This window comes from Cuculus canorus, chromosome 4 (assembly GCF_017976375.1).
Source record: "Cuculus canorus isolate bCucCan1 chromosome 4, bCucCan1.pri, whole genome shotgun sequence".
Taxonomy (NCBI): Eukaryota; Metazoa; Chordata; class Aves; order Cuculiformes; family Cuculidae; genus Cuculus; species Cuculus canorus.
The window spans coordinates 42873736-42899572 of NC_071404.1; the positions used below are offsets into that span (position 1 = coordinate 42873736).

General features: G+C 37.7%; 1 protein-coding gene across 9 annotated transcripts in view; it reads left to right on the forward strand.

The window, feature by feature from the left end:
* The window catches only part of MARCHF1 (membrane associated ring-CH-type finger 1), a 271229-nt gene that overhangs the window by 240605 nt on the left and 4787 nt on the right, over positions 1–25837 (forward strand). For all 9 annotated transcript variants that reach the window (XM_054064369.1, XM_054064375.1, XM_054064371.1 and 6 more), the window contains 2 exons: positions 6619–6799; positions 23532–23679. In XM_054064369.1, coding sequence (XP_053920344.1) covers positions 6619–6799; positions 23532–23679 — 329 coding nt within the window. The remainder of the gene's footprint in view (positions 1–6618; positions 6800–23531; positions 23680–25837) is intronic.

Below are 25837 nucleotides of genomic sequence, written 5' to 3' on the forward strand. Positions count from 1 at the left end.
CATTTCTTTACTACTGGTATACTTCCATCCGCAGGGAAATGATAGTACGGATTCATTTATTATCATGCAATAATTCGCAGACTACATTTCTGTGAATTATATAGAAGTATAAGTATATAGAAGTTGCATCATAGGGGGCCGTAAACATGTCACAGTCACAAGGCAGAAGCTTCTCCTAATTTTGTCAGTGAAGGGGTCTCCATTACGCTTTGGCCTGGATAAGGACCCGCTTTTGAAACACAACTGATCACCTTTACTTTTACCATGATATGGATCACACTGAGGATCAGTCTTAGGGTTCTCCAACTATATTCTCTTTGTGTGAAAATAAATGGAAAGACATATTTCCGATACATCCTCAAATCTATATCAAATCAAAGCGACCCCCACCAAGATGTCCCTGGTGTAGATACTAGGTTTTTAGCTCTAGTTTTTAGCGGGTTTACTATACTTTCTCTGCAATGCTTATTAACAAACATAGCTGTGTAGCACCTAGGAATATTAGTAAACAAAACAGTTTTTACAAAATTATGTCATTTATAGCTCTTAAACATTATCATACCTCATTATCAGTACTCTGGTTTTGAAAGCCTCAGAGACATTCCCCTAGGTTGGAAATTTGTTAATGAGGGTAAAATTTGACCTGGTATATTTTTAGAAGTCTATAAAAGCTACCTGTGCTATGTTACAGTAGCAGTAACCCTTTATCTATATGTAATGGTCAAAAATCCTTGAAAAATTTGTTCGGTACTTAGATGCAGTGCCAATCGCAAATACAGGATCTGCTGAAAGAATTCTGGTGGTGGAGAATTAGTGCAAACTCTTTTCCACCAGCGCCATTCCTAATTATAAGGCTCTTGTTACTCAAAGCACAAGTAGGGATATACTAATTCATTCTTAATCACTTTCCTGTGACAGTAGTCATCTATGGTAATCAGCTGTACAGATACTGTCATAGCCGGGTAAGGGTAGAGCACTAAGTTTCACAATGCACACAAGACTCGCACAAAATCAATGCATTTTATACTTCCCTGTAGTGGCATAGAAATTGGCCTGTTTTCTTAATTACTGAAAAGTAAAGTGGATTAGTGAAAGATAGGTTAGGATAACTCTATTTTTTCCAATGAGATTTGAGATTAGCAGCTCTTCTCTTTAATGAGAGTAAAATTGTTAACTTACATGTAAAGGGAAAAATGCAAACCTATTGGAATCTATCTGTATCTCCTGAAGCAGCTTAAATGATGACTAAACATCTAGAATATGTAATTTTGGTTGCTATGATTTTGCCAAACTGAACCACTATCAGGGAAACCTGAAATTTTTTTTATGAACAGTTCATAGTCATGGAATTAAAGACCGTGACAATACCACATTCTGAAGATGCCTCACCTTTAAGTGCTTATTTTAGCAGCATCTCGCGATTTTAATCAGATAAAAAATTTCTCTCACTTATACATGTATGGTGTCAATGTGCCCTTGAGTGAAGGAGACTGTATACCTTAAACTACTGGCAACTTTACTTACTCATTTTGCATGGTCATTATGGTACACAGTTTAATATGTTGCATGTAATTTCTCAATCGAGCATTGCATTATCAGTGAGGTTTTCAGCATCATTTGAATATGCCTTAAATTCAATTAATATTTTAAACAAAAAGAATTACTGAAAAATAATTCTCAACTGTTCTTTAGTAAACTGCTTTAACTTTTCATTTTTACATCATCTTCCTCTAGTTCTAAATGAAGCTATTCCATTTCTATTTGAGAACTGTGTTTTTTGTGTAGGGCACAATCAAGAAATCTGCAACAGTTTTTATGTGAATTATGCAAAATCTTTCACAAGGACTAATTTTGTTTTCATTTTAACCTTTTTTTCCTTAAAAACCATTTATTTTTTTTGCTAATTTATTACATAATAAGTGAATCTGCTATTTAAGAGCATCCTTTAAAGATTTTTTATGGATTTTTATCAGATAAGTGCACAATATTGGAATAAATTCCTCTACTTGGTATATCTGTGTTCTGAAGTTTGTAGAAACAATTCCGTGCTAGAGAAATATGCACTGGGTAATTAAAAAAATGTCATATAAAGCAAAAACTTAAGCATAAGAATAACTGTACTGCCTGAGTATTATTTCTGAGTTTCACAGCGAGCTTTCCTTACAGAAAAATAAATATTCTGTGATCTCAGTGTGTAGGGATATCTCTGTAGATGTGTGTTATACAAATACACAGACAGAGAAAATTTGTATACCTTATTCAGAAGGTCATCTAATGGGTCATGTACACTGGTTGTCTGGTGTACACACTATTTTGTACTTATCTTTTCCCCCAGACAAGCAAGGTCCTGTTCATAGGCAGGAATCGAGAAATTCTTAAGCAGACTCAGTTTACGACTATAAAGGGATTCTGACTAAAAGGATTTCATCTAATAGCTGACTTCCCTTCCGTTCCCTTTCTTTCCAGACAGTCAAAAGTATTGCTTCATAATGAGGGCCATTTATCTTCTAAAGAACTAGAAAGTTGAGAAAAGCTGAGTATGCAAATTCCATAGGTGTGACTGAGCAGCTGAAACTGCAGCTATTAACCATGATCAGTACTGTACAACAGCTTGTAAATAAATCAGTATAGGATTAGCATTTTTTTTTCTTTATAGTGGAGAGTGGTTTTATTAATTCAACTAATTTCTAAACTGTGTAAGCAAATTTTACTCTCATGATTACAGCCCTGAAAATAGTCAGGCTGAAGGGTGAAAAATTTTAAGAGTTGTGATTATGTGAAAATGGGAAACTAGAATGGAAGCTCTCTGCCTCCGGCTTGGTTTTTAGATATGGTTCAGAGAAGTCTATGCTTGGTATCTCTACCTCGATTCTGTTCGCACAACATATTTTTCAAAGCTATTATTTACAATCTGTTTTCTATAATTTGTGCCAGTTCTGATGTACATAATAAATAAATAAAGCAAAAAACAAAGATGCACAAAATTCTGATTCAGTACTAATGGCTGAGGAAAATATTACAAGGTATCTGGCCCATGTCTTTAAAAGGTATTTAAGAAGTTAGCCAACAGTTTGTTTCAATAGCTGTCAGGGACCCATATGTGCTTAAAGACTCCGATTGTGAGTTTAGTTAGCACAAATTTCTTTTAAGCTAAGTTTTTCTAGCTAAACAATTAATGAAGAGCATTCAAGCTAGTGCAAGCCATGCCTTTGGTTATTTTCCCTGGGCTTTAATTACATTTGAAACTTTGGGTTTTTTTTTTTTTACACATTTCATGGTTATAAAGCTAGAAGAGGCCAACAGATTATTTAGGTCAAGCTTCTGTACAATATAAGTTCTTAATGTCACCCTGTTATTTATACATTTAATTTGTAACTTCAGTGCAATGAAAGCACAAATAGAATGTGGAATTCACAGTGTTTTTCTATAAAAGTATCACTGCTAAAGAGTTCTTTTTGTCTTCTTGTGTTCCTTTCAAATTTGCAGTGTCACTTTATTTGAAGATCCCAGTGGAGTTTTAGGCTTGTATTTTAGCTCTTAAAATAATTTTAAACAGTTCTGCCAGTAGTAGAAAAAAGACTCTTGGGTACATAGCTTAGTTGTCTAATTTCTAAATCGTTTAAATTCTAAGCCTATAAAATAAATTATGTATAGCTTGAATTTAAATGAACAAAGGACACTAGTTTTCCTTTGGGAAATAACTTTAATTTAAAAAGAAAATTGTGGGGTTTTTTTTATGTAACACTCAGCTGAGAATACATTTGTTAGCAAAATAGCTATTTGGTGTTATGAAAATTTAGTTCTGATTAAGTTACAGGCTCAATAAGAAGTCTTTGTATAGCCTGTTTCCGTTAAAGAACTAAGCTCCTGATGCACCTAACTTGCCTGGATTGTAAAGACAAGACTGTAAACTGAGTTCTTGTAAAATGCGTCTCAAAAAATGAATGTGTGCAAGATGGAAGTTGTGGGTATTTTCTTCTTCCCTTCAGTCTCATAGGGTATAAGAAGCTGCATGGGCACCACCACAGACACTGAAACCTAGGTATTGTGTACCAGGTTTCCCAAGCTTCATTTTTTGTGGGTTCTTTTTTGTTGTTGTCTTTGTTTGTTTGTTTGTTTTTTCTATATATCCAGCAAAGCAGCTTTGTTCTGCTTTTGCATTATTGTAGATCATTTTCTCAGGGCTCTAGGCTACACGTTGGTAGAATAGTGATGCTACTGGGTTTGATCCATAGATCTTTCATGTAGACCTTTAAATGTCTCTTCCTTCTGCTTGTAGACTTGGCATCCTCAGTGCTGTGCTGTAGCCAGTCTTTCACAGCGTGTCTTTGCCAGACTGTCTCCTGACATACGTAGGGATGGGGACTCGGCTGCTTTCATGGACAGCCTGCTCCAGTTTTTGACAACTCTTTCAGTGAAGTTATATTTCCTAATATCCTGTCTAAAACCTCCCCTGAAGCAACTTGAGGCTATTTCCCCTTGTCCTATTGCTTATTACTTAGGAGAAGAGACCAACACCCACCTTGCTACAGCCTACTTTCAGCTATCTGTACAGTGCAGTAAGGTCTCCCCTGAGCTGCCTTTTCTCCAGACTAAACAACTGCAGTTCGCTTAGCCACTACTCATAAGATTTGTGCTCCAGACTCTTCACTATCTTTGCTGCCCTTCTCTGAACATGTTCCAGCATCTCAATGTCTTTCTTGTAGTAAGGGGCCCAAAACTGAACACAGTATTTGAGGTGTGGCCTCACCAGTGCTGAGTAAAGGAGCACAATCACTTCCCAAGTCCTGTTGGCCAGAACTATTTCTGATACAATCCAGGATGCTATTGGCCTCCTTGGCCACCTGTGCACACTTCTGGCTCATGTTCTGCTGGCTGTCGACCAACAGTCCCAGGTCCTTTTATGCCAGGCAGCTTTTCAGCCATTCTTTCCCAAGCCTGTAGTATTGCATGGGGTTGTTGTGGCCCAAGCACAGGACCTGGCATGTCAGCCTTCTTGAATCTCGTACAACTGTCTTCAACCCATTGATCCAGCCTGTCGAGATCCCTCTGTAGACCTTTCATACCCTCAGGTAGATCAAGATTCCCATGTAATATGTAAGTCTGCAGACTTACTAAGGGTGCACTCAATCCCCTCATTGAGATCATTGATAAAGATATTAAACACAACTGTGCCCAATACTGAGTCCTGTGAAGTACCTTTGTTGATTGGCTGCTGTCTGTATTTAACTTTGTTCGAGCCATGAGCAGCCAGTTTTTCCAGAAGAATGCTCTGGGAAATGGTGTGAAAGGCGTTGCTGAAATCTAGGTCACCCTTCTTCTCTAACCTGGCCAGTAGGGAGACAACCTCACCACAGGGCCATTCCCATCCCTTTTCCTGCGCTAGGAGTGGTGTGGCCAGAGCTTTCTGCATAAAGAGATGAGTTACTGCTGAGATACGTTCAGACTTGTACCTTCACATGTATCTGAGGGTGCCCTTCCTAAAATACTGTTTCTATGCTCTAAGTTTTGTTTGTGTGACACCAGGATCTGTGCTGGTTTTGCTACTTTGCTACTTCTGTATTTTGAAATAATATTTCTCAGACTTTAGCTTCCTCCCCTCTTCCACCCCATCAGTTTGACTCTTAGGACATAGATTCAGGTTTGGGTCCTTTATTGTGGTTTTCTGCGGTGGGAATGGGAGGAAGTTAGTCTTTGTTAATGTGAACTTCCTTCACTTCAGGTGTTTGACTAAGCCTTCTGCTCACTGTAAAGCTTCCTCTGCCCAATAAAGCTGTCATTGGTTTCTATGCGTGAATGTTTTCCTGATATGATCAGGAGTCTGTCCGGAAGAGGGAAAGATCAACGAGACATTTGGACATGTGTTGCAGAAGAAACCTATAAGATCGTGATGTTAGGATGCTGATCACTTTATGCAAAACCACAACATGGAAAGCTCTGTATTGCATTACAAGGTAACAACAGTTCTGGGACCAAACACTACCTTAGGATCTTCTTACAGTTGTAGGTTTTGTTTTCCCAGATAACACAGCCATCTGCTTCGAAGGGAGAATGAAGAATGAAAAAGAGGAAAGACCATGACCTTTTAACATCTACCTCCTAGAAAGTGTGTGCATGTGTGTGTATCCTGTGCCATATGCGTTACTCCAGAGCACTCCTAACTGTTCTCTAATCCTTTTAACTGTGTAATTCCAAGAAGTTATCCTAGGAACTTTTTGTACTTTTCATACTGGTTATTTTCAGCTTGAGGTTAGATTCTGGTAGCTTTGAGTATTTTATTCACATTACTTACAGACCAAGAACTATTCAACTTTTAGAAAGAGCACTGGTATTTGTCTTAAAGGTTTTCCCATGCATAAAAGGGGAAAACAGTGTTATTTCTATTGTTTCACTTTCAGACCACGTAGCAAATTCAAAGCGAAATAAGTAAGTGAAAAGAAATTGCTAAATGGCAGAATGGAACAAGGAATATGTTCCTAGGCCTCAATCTGAAAGGTCATATACTTGGCGTCTTATGAATGTCAAGTCTGAAAATGAAAAAGCAGTGTAAATAAAACAGGGCCTTTGCATTGCTGCTTGGCAAGTTGTCTTACTAGCTCTTGCTGTCCTTCCTGTCAGAATCTGTCACTGTGAGGGAGATGATGAAAGTCCCCTCATCACACCATGTCGCTGCACAGGGACCCTGCGTTTTGTTCATCAAGCCTGCCTGCACCAGTGGATTAAGAGCTCAGACACGCGCTGTTGTGAACTCTGCAAGTACGACTTTATAATGGAGACCAAGCTCAAACCACTGCGGAAGGTATGGTGCTTTTTAATTTAATTGCAGTCAAGAGCCAAATGACCGGAATGGCTGTGCAAAATACTGGCACAATTAAAGCAACGTCTGTCTGTCCAAAATAACATTGTATTTGCTGTTGTTAAATCAGTCTCAATGTTTTTATTTCTACATTTAAATTAGTTAATTTACAGCGGCCGAGAGTTTTGACTAAAGACTCTCTTTTACCCTGCATGCAATATAAATGCACAAATTATGAGATTTTGTATTTAGAATTTTTATCTATCTTCAGCTTGTTGCTATTGGCTGATCTGCTTATTTTTAAGCCATAAAGAGACCTTACTCATCACCTTAAGGTCCTGAATAACACAGACCAGTTCTTACACTGAGCCCATAACTTCTGGTTGAGAATGATGCCAATATGGAGACAACAATTATGAAGTAACACAGTCAATCAATTTAGCTGCGTCTGTTCTAACTGTTATACTCTCAGGCAAATTAATCACTTGTACATTAAGATTAGTAGATTAATGGGATCTAGACTATAGAATGACCTTGCATCCTGAAAGTCAAATATATGTTATCTGTGCTCATCTGTTTTCCAGGATAAATCATTTTAATGATACGTGGGTTGTTGTCAGTATAGGGAAGGTGAAGAATTTGTTATATATATGTGGTTTTGTTTTCATTGAAGTCAATTATTTCTCCTCTGATTTTTTTTCTCTGAAAATATTTTCATCCTTTGGGGGTTTTGTGGCATCTTTGATGTCTGAGTCAATCTAGAACAGGGAAAGTTTTGATTTAAAATAAATTTCATTGTGAAAGCCCTTGAAAAACATGTAGAAACTATTAGCTTATAATTTGTGTATGCATATGTAGTAGAGTTTCGATGGCAAAGGAGATTTTGTTTTTGTCAATATTACACCAGTTGCAGTTCAGAGAAAGGAGAGCAAATGAAATTCCTTCTCATCTCATTTCCTCTCCAGAGAAATTATCTGTTAAGTCCCTGATGGTAAACCACTTTTGAAGAGAGTTTGGATTGATTTGACAAGCAAAGCTTGTGATAGGAAAGGACACAGTTCTCAAGTGCCAGGTAGACTGGATATTGAAACAGATGTAAATTAAAAAAAAGATGGCTAAAAAATTATATTGGTTTAGTTTTTAGTAATTGCAGATAAATTTTAGGTAATATGACTGGAAGAAGATAATTGTGTAAAATCATTTACCTGTAGCATACCTTTTTTTTTCTGTATATACATTTCTATTTTCAACACAAATTACTTTATCCTTCCATCTAACAAATACACTTGCAACAGCCAAGAGAATATGCTGATACCAGTATTCTTAACAGCAGCCGCTTCTTGGTTGCATTAGATTATAGAAAGTCTTAAAAAAATCCTGGAAATAAAATTTATAGCATCCAAGGAGAAAAGGAGTGAAAAATCTGCATGACTGTTGATATCAGAGGTAGGCACTGTGTGTGTTTTAACTGTGTGTGTCTTGTCATTGCTGCCTTGTGCCCTCCGTTTTTTTTGTTAATTGAAAGAAGTGAATGGAATACTGCTTTGGATTTGCCTGGCAACGCTTTAGTAGCACGGTGGCTGCAGGGGTGGCTTCTGTGAGGAGCTTCCTCCATGTCCAACAGAGCCCATGCCAGCCTGCTCCAGGACAGATCTGCCACCGGCCAAGGCTGAGCACGTCAGTGATTGTGGTAGCACCTCTGAGATAACATATTTAAGAATGGGGAAAAAAACCTGCTGTGCAACAGCAACCAGAGGAAGGAGGAGTGAGAATATGTGAGAGAAACAGCCCTGCAGGCACCAAGGTCAGTGAAGGAGTGGGGAAGATGTACTCTAGGTGCTGGAGAAGATTCCCCTGCATTCCTTTGTGAAGACCATGGTAAGGCAGGCTATCCCACTGCAGCCCATGGAGGTTAGTGAAGGTTAATGGTGGAACAGATATCTGCCTGCAGCCCATGGAGGAGCCCGTGTCAAAGCAGGTGGATGCCCAAAGGAGGCTGTGACCCTGTGGGAAGCCCATGCTGGAGGAGGTTTGCTGGCAGGACCTGTGGCTCCATGGGGGAACCATGCTAGAGCAGTATATTCCTAAAGGACTGCACCCTGTGGAGAAGACCCACACTGGAGCTGTTCATGAAGAACTGCAGCCTGTAGGAAGGACTCACATTGGAGAATTTTGTGGAGGTCTGTTAGACCTGGATTATAAGTGGCATTGAATAAATGAAGGGCCACATCTCTCAACAAGTTTTGATTTTTCAATCTCTACTTTACTCATGATTTGAGATTCTAGAGTCTGGTTCTTGACTTTGCATTGCTTCGTTATGATGAATTTTATCATAATACTTGTGTAACATTCCAACCACTGGTCTCCTGAAGGAAAAAATTATAGACCACAGAAATTAATTATAGGTATCTATAATTTTGGGTTTGCAGTATCACAAAAACAGAATTTAAATATCAAACTAACAATTTGATTCAATTACTGACTTACCGTCTTTATTCATACCTCAGCCTTTCATACACCCTCAATGTTTCCTAACAGTATTTTATCAAAGTCTATGGGTTTATAGAAAAATCATGTTTGAACATGGTGTCATACAGTTGTTGGCACCCATAAGGGACAATGTGCAACATACTGTGATAGCATACATGAAGATTCCTCTATTAAATCAATAGGCTTGTGCCAATATGCAACAGTTGTTTAATTACATAATCCCTGAAAGCTCCAGACATCAAATGAAACTTAGTTTAGTCATTTTAGTGAGTCTTTGCATTGAAGTAATCCTTTTAAGCGTTGATCAACAGGCATTGCAGGTGTTTCATATATTTGAGCAGATTGAATAACTTGGCTAAATATAAATGTACAAATTAAATATTAAGCTTTGCCTAGTGTGTTTATTTTATTTCTCGTAGCCTCTGTTATGTCTGACTAAGGTTATAAATAATACAATTGTATTTGTAGCCTTACTTTTCAGCATGTGCAATCCATAATGCAGAATTTCTCATTTATAAAGTGACTTCATTTATCATAGAAGGAATTAGAAAGTTGCAAAAAGCTTGTGTGAGTTCCTTATTGAGCTCCATCAGGTAATACCTTCATCCTGAGACAATCACTTCTTTAAAGAGGATGGAATCCTGGTGAAATAGCACCTGCATTTCATCTCTCTCACATTTGCTGTTTGAAGCATAGTGGAAATGGGAACTGAATGAAAATACTGTGAGTATGGAATGGATTGAAATGTCTAAAAGATGCTTAAAATGCAGAAATGTTTTCAAATTGAGATTTCTCCACAATATCTTGCTATACTTCAAAATATTTTTCATATTTAAATTTGTCTATTTAAGATGTCTGGTGTCTGATGAGATGTTTTACTTTGAAGCATTATTTCAACAGACTATTCTGTGGTGTCAGATATGTCTATTTTCTCTCCTGATTTTGTTTTATCTTTGAAATAACTTATAAATAATGTCTTATTTGTGTGAGGCATAAGCAATATTGCACATTGTTACCATGTAGTTACTCTTGGTCATTAAGAAAGAGCAAGCTGATTTTTTTAAGAAAGCATTATGTGCCAGTTGAGGTTGATTTTCTTTCTGATTGACAGGGTATCTGAATTTCTCCCTTTTAAAAATAAAGGATCGAGATTATTCTTTTAAGTTAAAGATTGTTCCTGTTAAGTTGAACAGAAGAAAATCCAATCTTAAAATACTGGTAATGAAAGAAACTTGATCTTCTTATTTATTTTGAATGTGTACATATATCTCCTGTGTGTTTACTCCTCTTGTATCCTCTATTTGCTTATAAACTGATAAATAGCAGTTCTAAATGTGATATGAGGTGCTGATACCTGATATCTGTCTGGGTTTTACACCCTTCAACTCTGTGCAACTTCTTGTGTACTCAGCTGCTGTCACTAGAAGAGAAGGAATAAATGCTGTCTCTCTGGTTGGCATAATTTATTTTATAAATAACCAGATTGTAATAAGAGCGATGAAATAGCTGTGCCAGATTTAACTCCATTGCAGGATTCAAAGGTTTAAGTCACAGCTGGACATAACTGGGCAGAGAATTGTATTTAGGTCCTAGAGAGAAGTTATAGAACTGGCTAACTCAAATTTCCATATGAAGCAAAACCCAGTTCATACATTTCAGTGCCCCATTTGTGGTCAAAATTAGTGTTTGAGTGATTAAATCAGTTCGGGGAACATTTCAACTGTTTGGTATAATGCTGATTTAACTATTGGATCAAAAGCAAATATTTGCTTTTACTGTAGTAGGTTAATGATACTCTGCAACAAGACCAGTAGGACCAGTAGGATCATTAGGAGCTGTATAACCAATTAAGATGTAGGATTTGAGCCAACAGACAACCTGTGGGGTAATGCCCAGCGTGAAGGCACAGAAAGCAACAATTACACAGACGACTTAAAAAAGAAAGTGACAGAAGAAAATCAGAATGCTGCTTTGAGACCTGTGATAAGCAAAACCAAATTCTAAAGTGAATATTTAAGACACATATCTCTCCCAGAATTAATGTTTCACTCTGGATCAGGGACACATCTGCTTCTCCTCCCTCTGTTAGAGTTAAAACTACATAGGGTGCCTTTTTTTACAAAGCGGTTTTCACCTGCAGAACTGTGAATCCCATTGTTAGAGTGGTTAGCTAATGCGTGAGAGCCAGATTCCGCTCCCTTTTCCGTGTTCAATGCAGACCTATAGAAAGAATATATTTTAGAAGATGACTGCCTGGAGGAATCAATTCATAACTGGATGCTCTGTGGATAAATCTTTTTTTTTTTAATAAAATATGGTATCTTGCATGATGAATTCATTGACAGCAAAATATGTTAAGAGCGTTGATTTATTTTTGGTTCCGTTCTAGCTGCATAATTTGTATTTGCATTCCTTATTTAAGAATATGGTGTTCACTGCTGAAAGTGATGTAGCCTGCAGAGACATCTTTTTGAAATCCTGCAGTGAAGTCGGAAGTGGTCACCGTTAGAAACCACTGCCTCCCCGAGTAGACTCTCAGAACCAGAAGTGACCTGCAGTCTCCCAGGGGAAAAAAAAAAGAAACTTTGAGCACTCATTACTGTATTGCTTGTTGTTTACTTCTTATTGCCCTATCCTGTGAAGTATGAACCATCTGGATTTTTCATCAGTTTTCTAATAAGGCTTATGATAAGAAGTGATAGCTAATAGTGCATAGGTCAGGTAACATTGCCTTGCTCTGGGATTAGTTCCCTTTTAACCCAATTTAGTGAATACTTTGCAGTCCTTAACACAGAAGAATATCCTACATTTCCTTTAGATTTCTGGTGCAGCTATACAGCGTCGTCAAGGCAACCTGCTCTGGTGTTTTCTTTCTTCCAGTAAACTGTCTCAAAACATCGCTAGCCTCAAATAATTTCTTGTAATATGTGGGGTCAGACACTTCAACAGTATGCACAAAGGCACAGAGCTATTACTTTCTTATTGGCTATCATGTCATTATAGTGAATAACTTTGTGCTCAAGGGAGAATGTGTATATTAAAGCTTTTAAAGTAAAAATAATTCTACAGCATTTATATCCTATTGTGATGCCTCGAGGATGCAAAGGACTACTTTGTTCAGATAGATGTATTGCTATTTTTTGAGAGACCGTAATAAAACATTATTGCTAATTTTTATATATATAGATAGCATGCTGTAGTTTGCAGAGTAAAGTTGTCTTGCATTTTCCACCATAATAAGGATTTTAGATCTTAGCTTTCTCAAAAGTGGTAGAATTTAGGTTAGTTTTCCATCTCTTGTTTTTCTTTTTCTTCTATCCAATATAGCTTTTTTTCACACATCTCTTTCATGGACCTCTGATGAGAGACTCTGATCTCTTGTGCCTCTTACCCTGAAGTCCTTATAACATACCCTTAGGCTTGCAAAAAGTAGTCTTACTATGATGCTTTGCTGGGACACTCCCATGTGCAGCATCCTTCCTGGAGGCAGAACAAGATGATTTTATTGTCATTGCTTTGGACTTCATTCTTTTAAGAAGCAACCAGAAATCTTATACCAGAAAATGAAATGAAAACTATTTTCCTCTTCTAATTAGCTGTTAATAACCAAATTTGCTACTTCTGCTACTTGGTAGCATATACAAAAGCAAAGGGAATTCAAGAGATGGTCCACCTCTGCGTATCAGTGGTGTTATCCACTGTTGCACAGAACCAGGAACATGAGCTCTGGGAGGCACGAAGCCTTCTGTGATTTCTGAGGCTGAAATAAACAGTTTGGTCTGAGCTCTTATACAGACACAACTTTCATCGAAAGCTTTCACTTTCATTTTATTTAGAGGATCCTACTGCATTCTGCATCTGATTTATGTTTTTAAAAACTTGCATTCTCCTCTTCATTTTTTATTTCAGCTCTTTCAGTGTTCTGTTTTACAGCCTGGTCTCATCAATAATTATAATAGGGGAATTGAAAATAATTATTGAAAATAATTAGCAGAAACTCTTAATACTGGCTTTACAACTAAACAAAATGTAAATGGAGTGGTGCTCTGACACAAAACATATAGCTAATATAAAATTTAAAGAGCATAATCAACCCAGGCGTTGACCTTAACTAGTAATTTTTATTCATGGACTTCTGTAAAAATGCCATTTTCATTGTTTAATTTTGAATCTAGGGATTTTACCAGCTCTAATGGGGCTTGGCTGCTATTTATGATATGATTAATGTATGTATTAATCTCTCACATAACTAATACCTACAATTTTTCTGTAGTTATTTACCTCAAATTTATTTTGCCTGGGACCAACTGATGTGAGAATGATCTGACCTGAGTTTTTTTCACAGGCTGATGCTTGCTTGTGGGTGGAACACATGCAAAAAATGACTTCTCTTTAACATAGTGTTGTTCTCTTGAACATAACAATGCAGTACTTGATCCAAATTATGATCAAATGAGCTAATTATCTGTTTAATCAGTATATTTTATGATTTTTAGTGTTAATTTAATTTTATTCCTGTAGCATTGTATTAAAATCACTTGGAAAAAAGAAACTTTTCCTCCAGGAATTATTCAGATCTTTATTCATGTGCTTCAATTTGTATGTGGCAAACCTGGAATGTGTGTCATTTGTTGGAGGGCTTTCAGAATGAATAGCTTACTTCAGCTCCTTGCCAGGACACTAGCCTGTGGTTTTGTGTTAATTACTGTAGCTTTCCTGAGTACAAACTTCTCCTTTTCCATTTTTATTTAATGGGATCAAAAGAGTCTCTCTTGTGGGGAAATGAAAAGACAAAAGGTAACTGTAGCTGTTCATTGGGAAATCAGTGTTCTTGCTAAGGTCATATGTGGTCTGTTTCCAGTCAGCTGTACTCCTGTTCTCACAATTAGGATGCAAAGGTATATTTGCACCCTTCCTTCCTTTGGTTGCTGCTATACTTCTCTCTATTCCTGTAATGACACACGGTGCTGAAGGGCTTTGGACTGTAGCAATGTAATACACCCTTCTGTAGGTCACGTTGCACAGCAACTTCTCCAGGCTTTAGGTTTTGATTCTATAAAGTACAAATTAGAACTCTAAGGAATTTTACATAGCGGAAAGAGTATTTAAATTACTAATGTATCAAATGAGAGAACTAAGGACATGACCAAGCTTATTTAGTACAAGGCAGTAATGAGAATTTTCATGCTTACACTGGTCTATGAGAAGGCAACCTTAAGTGAAAGATATTTTCTAGGTGGAAGGTGGAATAACTAATATTCTGTTGTAGCTCCTGGAGAGGACTCTCTGCATCATTGATAAATACAGCTAAATAAACAGAAATTATATTTGTTGATTTAGCTTTTCAAGTGTCACTAGTTTTATTTCGTCAACTCTAATGTCAAAATGCATGCTTCAAAGTACTTCTCAGCAGGCTAGGCAATTTCATATCAAGAAAATGAAACAGCGTGATGAATACTGAAGAGAAGGTGATTCAACTAAAGACTCTAACAAAACTGTGATCATATATTATAACTATGTCTTAGGTACCTAAGGGAGCAGTTCTTCAGAGAAATTTCAATTTGATTGGACAGGACTAAAGAAAGTGGAAAGGTGTACAAGACTGTGTAGTGGGATAGTGATCATCAGCAGGTTGCTATATCCGCCTTTCTGTCTAATTTCTCTTTTTCCTATTTCTACCATGCTATCCCAGCCTTCTGTCCACAGCCGTCATGCTATTTAAGACCAAAACACAGATGTGCAAAAGGAGCCCATGCTGCTTGGTGTTTTAAGACAGAGACTCGGGCACATACTCTTGGGAGATAGTTTTTTATGGCTGCAGTAGTGGACTCATGGTTGCTTTGACCCTGGCACAAACCATCTCAAATGCAGCACTGAGCGCGAGACGTGGTTGCTCTTGAATTGCCTCTAAAGTACAGACCACAACATGCAGCACCTCACCTGCTTTGATTGGGAAATGAAATCTCAACTTAAATGGCCTTGCAGCAAAATTATGATCTCTGCTTTGTGGTATGGTAGTTAGATTGATTGATTAATTTTTAATGGATTTTTTGTGTATGTCTAACTTGTTTGAGAGCTGGACTGTGATTTAAAGTCATTTGCTACTTAGTGACTGGAGGAAAATGTCATGCCTTCAATTAGGTGTGCTGCTTTCTGTGAAAGACAGAGTAGACAGAGGCAGGGGATGGCTAGCTGCAAAGATAATAAAAGTGGCAAGCTAGATCCTTTCGATAGAATGATTATAGAAATACTGTAGGGAGAGCACGTAACAGTAGCATCTGCTTCTGTTCTTGACTAATTGTGATAAAAGTGAAGACATAGATTCTATCCCTTTTTCTCTTGCTTCTTTGTGGGTTGCCCACATGTAGCTTGTTTTTTTGAGTAATAAAGGCATATGCCCAGGCACCCAAAGTAAATATTTTCTAGACTTCTAGGTGTGTCTCATTCTTAGTACCAGACATTTCCCATAGGTTAACACTATGGTGATAGCTCTCTACTGACCAGAGGTTTAATGCTTCACCTGCAGTTTATCTGTCAGGATTATCCTTTTAGGTAAGGTAGCTGAAGCGTACTGTGCTAGGAGATAGTCAGCCTTCTCTTAAATAACTTACAAGGGAAGAAAAGAAACAATGATTGTAAAAGAGAAGCTCATGATGGTACTGAAGGCTGATCATGTAGACCTCTATTGAACAAAGGATTGGTTACTGTTGTTTCAGCATTCAAAGAGGATGCTTGGAAAGTAAAAACTTTGTAGAGTACTTTTGGTTTCTATATACTGATGTAAAATAATTTCTAGCAGATGGGAACTAGGAAGAAGCTCCCAATGTGGAGAGATTATGCTACAATTACTTGCCATTGGGTTTCTTGCATGTTTCTATGAAGCATCTGGTGTTGGCCTCTGTCTGAGACAGAGCATTAGATGGAGGGACATGAGGTCTGTTTATTCCTGTGTTTCCAAAGCATGGCATTTTTTTGTTTTGTCTGTGTTGGAGTGATTAGAATGCAGGTACTGAAGTTGTTCTAGGTAATGACAAGTATTCTCAATAGTACTTCCAGACTGCAAAAACAGCTACTTCATTTTAGAAATTATCTTCTCAAATTACTTAATACACCTATTTTACACTTTTAAGGGTCTTCTAATTGATGACATACACAGCTAAAAATTGCACGGTTGCAAAGAGTGCATACTGATTATTACTCAAGTCCAGCTCTTCTATCTGTCACTTAAAAAAGAAATGTAGCACTGTCTCAATTGTGATAAAAATGAGTTATTAGTTCTTTGCAGATGACAATCTTAAGGTGTTTATCAAAGTGAGATTTTTTTATTACATAGTACTTTTATAACTCTAGGAATGCACATCACATAGACGTGAATTGAAGTGTGTTTGTCTTTAGAAAGACACCGATTTCTGATTCAGTTTTGAATTTTTAATAGGTATTTTAAATACACCACAGATATTCATTTGAATTCCAGCCAAGTTTGTTTAGTGTCGCCTGGGGACAGAAACAGATTTTAGGTAAACTTCAGACAGGTTTACCAGAGTAGGGTTTTTACCCTCATCTAATGAGCTAACTAGATCAAGGTAAGGTTGTGCACAGATATGGCTGTATGATGCACCATACAACATGGAAATTTTAAAATTCGTTCTATTTTTTGTGTTCAGTGGCTCATGTAGCAGGGGTCTAATTCTGGTCTTCTGTTCTTGATCCTTACAATAGTTTCTTCTCTGGGATGTACCTTTTGAGAAAGAGCAATGACAAATACGTTTTCGGTGTATTCTGTGAACCTCCTCAGTTCTTCCTCTCTGAATGTGCTTTGTGTTTGGAGAAAAGAACACGGAGGAGATGTTTCCATGGCCCCAAACCTGTGCTATCAGACCTGCCGCACTGTTGGACTGTATAAGGAAGACTTGTTGTCTTGGAGCAGGTTGCAGTGAGGAATGCCTTCTCCTTATTTAAGATGCAGCTGCTAAGGCACAGGCTGTAACCACATATTGTTTAGATGGCACAGAGAGCTCCAAAATGCATTTATTCATATTACGAGTTTTGAAGTCTCATCTCTCATTGATATTTCAAATCTTCACGGGGCTGTTTTATTCTCCTGACGTGTGAAGCCCTGTTGTCCTTTATTACTATTATTTCTTCCTCCTCCACCCACTGCACAAATTCCATTCCTGCAAACTACCATTGCAATTGCTTTCCTCCAGCTGGTAGGTTGATAGTAGTGAACAGTTTGCTGTGGAGCCTGAGCCCAATTAGTGCTGTAACAAGTGACCAGAAAACCCTCCACAGACCACTGAAAATAAATAACTCTGAGCTACATGTTCAGGCTGCTGACATATTTTCAATGCTCAGCGCACTTCCTTCATGCACTGCTCCAGTTCTTAAGAGCTTTTTTCGAAAGTGCTGGTTGGATCCTTCAGGCCTTGTTTGAGATAAGAAAAATGTTTTTCTGCATATTACTAGGCTGTGTGCAAAGTGCAGTCTTTACAACAACCCCTAGAAAATAATTTTAGCCTTCATTTCGCAGGCGTGATTATTTCAAGGTGGAGGTTGGCTCGAGGTCTTTCTTTAGATTGTAGAAAAAATTCAGAAAACATTGCATGGTTACTTTAGCTCTTAGTGAATGCAGAAGAAGTCCTTCCAGCTGTGGGTGCTGTTTACATTATGTTTGTTGTAAATGATGGCTAGTGAGAAAAATGTCAGAACAGGAAAAATATTTAAGATTAACAATGTTATGCCCATACCAGATTCCCCTGTCAGGCATTCTTATGTGCATTTTTTCAAAAATAGGGTTCCTGAAAATACTCAGAAGTTAGAAGCATTCAATGCTTCAATCCAAGCATTCATAGCGCATTGGTTGCAAAGCAGCCCATTAGCTTCACCTTCAGCTTGGCATCCTCAGTGATGAGCCCCTGGAGGAGGAAGACTTTTGGCTGTAAAGGTGTGAATCTGCAAACCTGCAGTAGCTGTAGAGTTGCTTCAGAAAATGTTTGTAGACAAAGTTTTGTGGCCAGTGTGACAGAAGATTGCCACTAACAGGAGACAACATGCAGAGATGAAATGGTGGATGGAGGCAGGCAGACAGTAAAACCTACAGTGAGAAGGTGGGAAAAAGGAACAAAACCAGCAAAGTTTGCAGAGTTCAATTCTGTGGTGTGGTAACAGCTTTTGCATGGGCAGCGTGAAGCTTTTGGTTCTGCATTGGGCCGTTATGAAACCACTTTGCAGAAAACTTAATGTATGGGAGGGAATTAAAATTGCAGATTTACTTTTGCCTGTAAGAAGAAAGACCGTATAGGGATCTTTAGGATATGAAGCAGCGTCCCCACATCCACAGACAATCTATTTGATTAACCAGTCTTTTATTAGAAGTGACATGCAGGGAGGCAGATTTTGGTCCTTTAAAATAAATATCACAGATTTTCTCATACTGTGTTATAGGAAAGGGAAGTGGTTGGCTACATATGATTTAGATGTTTCATGTGAGTAGGCTATTATATTTTTTTCCTTTTTTAATTTCTTTTTCTTTCCCCAGGAGATTCATGACTACATTTTGTAATTGCAGTTGGCTGGGTTATGAAATCTGTAATCGTTCCCTTTAAGTTTCAGAGTAAGATAGCCTTTAAGAAACAAAAGCGAAACATGGGGTAGAAGCCTAAAACAGGGTAATGTTTTGCAGTTGCCGCTTTCAAGATTATTACAAACTTCTGGCACTACAGCACAGGAATTCAGGCTGAGGTGCATGTCACATTTTAGAAGTAGCTGTGAGTAGTAGCTGGGGTGGGAGGAATGTTTGTGATCCCATCTACAGTCCGGCATCTTTCCTCTGACAGTTCATTTTGATTTAATAGGAACAGCTGAAGCGGGTAGACAGTCTCCTACTACCACCCAGTGGTTTGCAGAGATTCTGTAAGATTCAGAAAACTTATTCAGAAAATAAAAAGGGGGCTGGAGATATTTGAAACTTTTTTCTTGCAACTAATATTGGTGCATTTTGGATTTGTTTGGTGACATGTAAAAGGTGTCTGTTAGATGTTACAAAGTGTTTTAGTGCACATATTCTGTGAAGCATAATAATATTTATGTGATTGCTTGCATTTGCAGGGCATTTAACTATCTGTGTCTGTGGTAATTTCCAGTCTGTGTTTGTATTGCTGCCAGGATTAAGCAATCTTTGCGTGGTGACAATCAGACATACAACAGTCAAGGGGTGCTTCAGAGGAAGCTGGAAAAAACTACAGTGTTTGTTTATCAAATTAGTGACTCCATAATTTGCAAGTCATTATAAATGTTTCCTCTGGCTGCTACATTCTTCCATTTCTTTCTCTCCTTCCGATCATCAGAACACTTTAGGAGTATTAACATATAAGTTTCCAAGGAAAATTGCATCCAGTCACTTACTTTTATGTTATATTTCTGTTCTTGGTGGCACCTGATATTCTATCCATGGCATGTCACAGTGTCATCAACCTAGTGGTTGTACATTTCTGTAGATCACTAAAGAAGATAAGAAAACATGATGCAGCTTAGTTTTATCCTGCCATTATGGATGTAGAGGGCCGTGAGAACTGCAGGAGCTTCAAAATTCAGCAGAAGTGAATTTATCAGTAGTTAAGGAAGCATTGATGCACTGCGTGACATGGTAGCACCTGCCAAACTTACCCTCCGAACTTCAAGCTGGACTATAAAGTCTTCAAGTCCTGGACTGTAAAGCACTAATAGAAGGGGCTGATACTTTCACTGTTCAATACATTGTTGTCTTATAGCCTTTGCTATGGATTTTCAAGCAGTTTTTATTTCTCATAACTGTGCTTTAATCCAAGTGAGTTTGTGCTAACATTAACAGTTAAATTTTCGATTTAAGCCTACTGAAAAAAATCCTAAAATACTGAATTGCACTTTTTTGCTTCGGGGCAACTAAAATTGCTGTCTTATTTACTAACATCACTCATCAGTACAGAGTTACAGTAACCACATAGTGGAAAGAGACAACTCTTTAAGGCCAATGCTCTGTGGCAGACTACTCTCTGTGGTACAGCTCTCCTCAGGACAGCTCTCCACAGCTGACTTTCCATGTAGACAACTCTGTGATGGGAGGATTAGGGTTAGGATTATGCTTACAGTTAGAGTTTGTGTTAAGGTTATGGGTAGGGTTTGGGGCCCGTTATCCCCATAAAGACTTGGCTGTGTGGAGTTTTCCTGCAGAGAGTTGGTTGTGGAGAGGTGGCCGCAGAGAGCTGTCCTAGACGTTTTACATAGTATTCTCTGTTCATGAGACATGAGTAGTACAGGAAAATTACCTCAGCTACCAGAGGGATCAGCAGTAGTAAAGCACAAATTTTAATTGAATTTCCCCTTCTGAGCTCAAGCCATCGTGACTGTAGTTAAATGGAAAACTAGGACTACGCCTCGGACAGGACAAACTAGAAGTGTAGCTTTGGGAGACACTAAGAGCTGTAAAATGTTCCTAAGTCCTCTGGTCCCCCTACATCTGTCCATGTGAGCAGGATTCTCTCCTTGGTCCTTGGTCCTTTTTTGTATCCCAGCTGGGAGTACAAGGTGCTCTGCACAGTCTTCCAGTTCCCAAACCAAAAGCTCTGGTGGCTTCTCCTGGTCTTCTGCTAGCCAGCTTATTTCTGGTGTGGTAATGTGCACGTGCATAGAATAGACACACAGGCATACTCTCTTGTGGGAGAAGATAAGGGGTCAGAGAGAGGAAGCAGAGTCCGCTAAGCCTTGGCTTGCTTTCTGGCTGGATTTGATCTTAAGATTGTACGAAAAAAAGGCCTACTTTAGCCCATTTCTGTTAGCTCACTCTCCTGATATACCTTTCTTGTAAATCTCAGCAGAAGTTTGAGAGCTTGTTCCTTTATTTATCTATCTGCCTATTGCTAATTTGGTTTTGTCTTGTTTTTCTACCTAAAAAAATGTTTAAATTAAGAGTAGTGGGACCAGCATTCATCTTTGACTTTAAAATTCCATATGAAAAAGCTCTATTTGACTGGGCATTCGGATCAACACTCTAAGGCTTTTGCATATGTTACAGAGCATAAAATGACTGAGACTGCAGTCATTTTATGCAGGTATACATAACAATGAAAATTTATCACAGAATATTTGCTCCAGGAGACTAAAAAGTCAAACATCGGAGTTGAGGTGACAGAGAATTTCTGTTTAAGAGCACAGCTCCTTCTTGTTTATATTCAGCGTTTATTTCTCACAAAACATTCCCAGGTAAGTGAAAGGTTAAGGTAAAATCCTTTCTTTCATCTGGACAAAGACAATTTTTTCTTTGGAAAGAAAGGCTGTTGCAAGCTTGAATTGAATTTTCACATAAAAAAGAATGCAAATCTCCAGGTCAAATGCTGTGTAACCTGGTGACTGTACTTGTATGATAAGATGGTGGTGGTAATTCTACAGTCTTTCTGGTCTGATCACTGAATACTACCAACATGAACCACAATGAGTATAAGATTCTGGGGTTTTTTTGTTCTATTACTTTTTCTTAATGCCTCCCATTTTTTTCAGACTGCCATACAAAACCCAGCAAGTTTAGTTTTCACTCTTAAGTAGATGTATCAGAAACTGAAATTAGCTGGTAAATAAGCTGCTAGTTCGGTCTCTTTCTATATTACTCGGGAAATATTTCAGTTCTTCTAAACAGTTATTTAAGCCTTATGTTCGCAAAATTCTGGCATGGGCTAGGAAATGCTCCAGAGATGGTGTTTTGAGGGAATAGCTCTGAAAAATGCAAGCTTTAACTGCCATTAAAGAAAAATATTTTTGGCCCAGTATAGCCTGCTCTAACGCTAATTGTGGGGAAAAAGCATTTCTGACAGTTAGCCCTCTTGGTGACATTGCATTAACATTCCTCAGCTTTTACTGCAGTTGTGTTCCTTCAAAATGTGACCAGACAGCAAATAGTGCTCAGACTAAATGAACAACTGTATCAGTTCAGGTTAAAGTCTAAGCATCTTGCTTAGACACCATCTCCAACGTTAACCATAAGCAATTTAGGGCAATTTGTTATTTCCCCAAAATAAACCAAAATAATAATAATAAAAAAAAACAACCAAAACCAAAACCAAACCAAACAAAACGTAAACAAGAAAAAAAAGCCAAATTCATAGCTTGAAAGTAAATTTCTATCACCTCAGTGCTCTGAAGCGGGCAGGGTTCGTGATCCAGCTTTAGCGTCAGGCAGCCGTGAGGGGCCGCAGCCCCAGTGGACTAAAGATGTGTGTAAGGTAAGGAGCAGCTGTGCTGTGCTGGTGGTCACTGCTGTGGCTTGAATGCTGAAGCCCAGTTCTGTTTTCCATCAGCACAGCTGCAGCGAGGTGGCAATGTTGAGTTGAAGTTTGTACTTGTTTTATTTATCTGATGGTAACGACCAACTCGGAGATAATTCATCAGAATTGAGGCATTGCGCTTTTAAATGCCTTATTCTTTCATCTGTTTTCGAAGGCAGCATTTTACTAAAGAAAGGTTTTATTTTAAAGAAATGCTGGAAGAAATGTTGTCTTCAGAAGTAAGATAAAAAAAAAATGCCTCGAGTTGCATTCTTCAAATGCAGAGCACAGCCTATTTCATCTTAAAATAGCCCAAGCTAGGATTTAGTGCCATAATTCATGAACATATAATGGATTTAGTGCCATAATTCACAAACGTGCCTGGAAGATCCTTCTTGTGTTACTGAAGCTGTTTGACTGCTATCATGTACAATCATTTCCACATAATCAAGCTTTCAAGTTTATCGAATTTAATCCTCAATGCAGTTGCCTTTCTTATGCTTTTGTTTTATAGATAATTGTTGCACAACTGTATTCCTCTAATTTTAAGCAACTGAGAACGGTTTATTGCAAGCTAATGTTTGGGCTTTTTTTTCTCTTATCACGGGAAGTGTGCAACAGGTAAAGGTAAAATAAATAGTCAGCTTTTCACCTGTCTGTTAACATGTTATGGCTGTACTGCAAGGAAATTACTTTGTTTTCATTCACAAGCAGACAGAAACAGAACACAACTCTTTATTTCTCTGAATCTGTGAAAATGAGATCATTATGAATTTTACAGTGACAGTGCACATACTGCTGTAATGTGTGTTATCAAAATAAATGGATTTGTTAATTTTATTACTTCTTTGGTTTTTGGTAGAAAGAGCCAGAATGGCCTGCTTGGTTTACTGTAAAATGTTACAAGTCTGATTTTTTTTTTTATTACTTTTCTTTTTTAAAAAAAATTACAGTGGGAGAAACTACAGATGACAACAAGTGAGAGGAGGAAAATAGTTTGTTCAGTCACATTCCACGTAATTGCAATTACCTGTGTTGTTTGGTCATTGTATGTTCTAATTGATAGAACTGCTGAGGAAATTAAGCAAGGCAATGATAACGGTAAGTATCTTTTACCTTCTTCAGTCTTGTTTATAATGCAGCGGATGGCTTTGAAAGGCCAGTAACCAGGCACATTCTGTTGTTAAATAACAGCTCACTTATACATGGCTACATTAAATGCTTTAATGCAGAAGTAATGTATGCATCAGTGTTGAAGGCTTATGTTATGCCCCTGCAGAGAGACCTCTACTTACTGTAATCAGTACAACAGCTTAACTAGCCTGCTGGTTCTTCCTAGGTTAATCTTCTATTATCCAGATATTTATAAAGCTCAGACAAAAAGATGAGTCAAATTCAAACAGCTCAGTGGAAGTTGAGGTCATAAAATAGCAATATATTTGTATTACTCACTTGAACCTTGATGTCCTGTAGAACAAGGATATCAACAAGCTTCCTAATAGGAACTTCCAAGAGATCGTACTCTAGTTGTGTTAGTCCTTCACGTGGAACTTAAGTAGCATGGAAAAACATTCCTGTGTCCTTTTGAATAGAATTTCACTGCCAATGTCCATGTTCCAGTTGTGTTTACGGTGAGGGTGGTCAAACACTGGAACAGAGAGGTTGTGGAGTCTCCATCTGTGGAGATACTGAAAACCCAACTGGAAGTTTGTAACAAAATGCATGATTGATATAAGTAGCTGTCTTTTTGCACTATACTTACCGTATGTGGAAACTATATTCCAAACTGAACTACTGTTTTCTGTTTTAAATCTAATTCTATTCAGTCTTATATATGAAGAGTATAAAAAGCTTTTGAATTTTGATCTGAATTGACGTTAAGCACAGTGGAGTGACAAAGTCCCTAGCCTTGTTCTGTATTCTGACGTTAACATGCAAAACAAAGCAGGCAGAGCTTTGTGCCTTGCTAGTAAGATAAATATTTAAAGATGCTCCTGATACTTGCCTTTCTTCCCTATGAGAGGTAAATACGTAACGAGCTTCAGTAAGTCATGGAAAAATGTATAATACTAAAGTCTTGGTTTGCGTTCTTTCTAAACGGGTAACCCTTTTTTCATCTCAAAACCCCTATTCAAGAATAGGAATGGCTTTAAACATCCATTTATGAGTACAACTACATCACCCTACTCATTCAAAAGAGGAAAGGTATTTCTGTGGATTAGATGAATTTACACAACAAAACAGCTAACATGAATTTTTGTTGTTATGTTGTTATTTTGTTGTTATGTTATTATGAATTTGTGTTCTTATGCAGAATGCATAAGAATCACATTAATTAATCCTGGTAGGCTTAAAAAGTATTTATGACTTGTTTAGGATTCAGTGTGTCCAAAATGTAATGGTTGATTCTCCACACTAAAAAAATAGACAAAGTTGTCTTGGAGCTACTTACAACATGCAAAAATCAGAGTTTGTGAGGAGAACTATTTGTCCCAAAATTTGCTTGTTGGGGGGTGTGCATGTAGCACTTTTACCAAATCAAACCTGTAGGGTAGCACGGAAAACGGGTAGTTTGCTTTTCTTTCCATTATCCTTGCTTAAATGGGAAATGCTGGGAAAAAGACAGTGAGCACTGGAAGAAAAATACTTTATAAACATATTTTGAGGAGGAGAAAAACTGAAAGTCCTGGGTGATACTAGTACTGTTTATTGATATTGTGTAAGTTCAAAAATCCCTTTTAAAAATTCATTTCTCAATTTTTTTTTTAAGGGGATTTTTTTTTTTCTGCTTACAAAAGCACATGATGCAAATAAATAAAAATATAAACCTCTTGATGGCAAACCTGACACTCATCTGTAGAAAGGACAATTTAAAATATATTTAAAATATTCTAGAATTTGTATGGCACTAGTGGTACAGAATCAAGTTTCGCATAAATTTGCTCTCCTTGAAGAAGCAGGTCTAGACTTTGTCTCTCCTAATGAAGTGTGAGTCTGTGAAAATATGGCCATCCTGGATTACACTGAAAGGCACAAAATTCATGGTGACACACTAGTTAAGCAAAAAATGATACTTCTTATATTACCTTGGAAGAAGCAGCAACACATCTAATCTGCCAAGAGGTGGAAGATACTCTGAAGGAAAGCTGAACGTCTTCTGAGCTCAGTGCTCCGGCTGTGGCTGCTGGTTCTGTGTCATTACCACTGATGGGGCTTAGTGAGATGCAAACCATACTATTTTCATACTTAAGACCAAGAA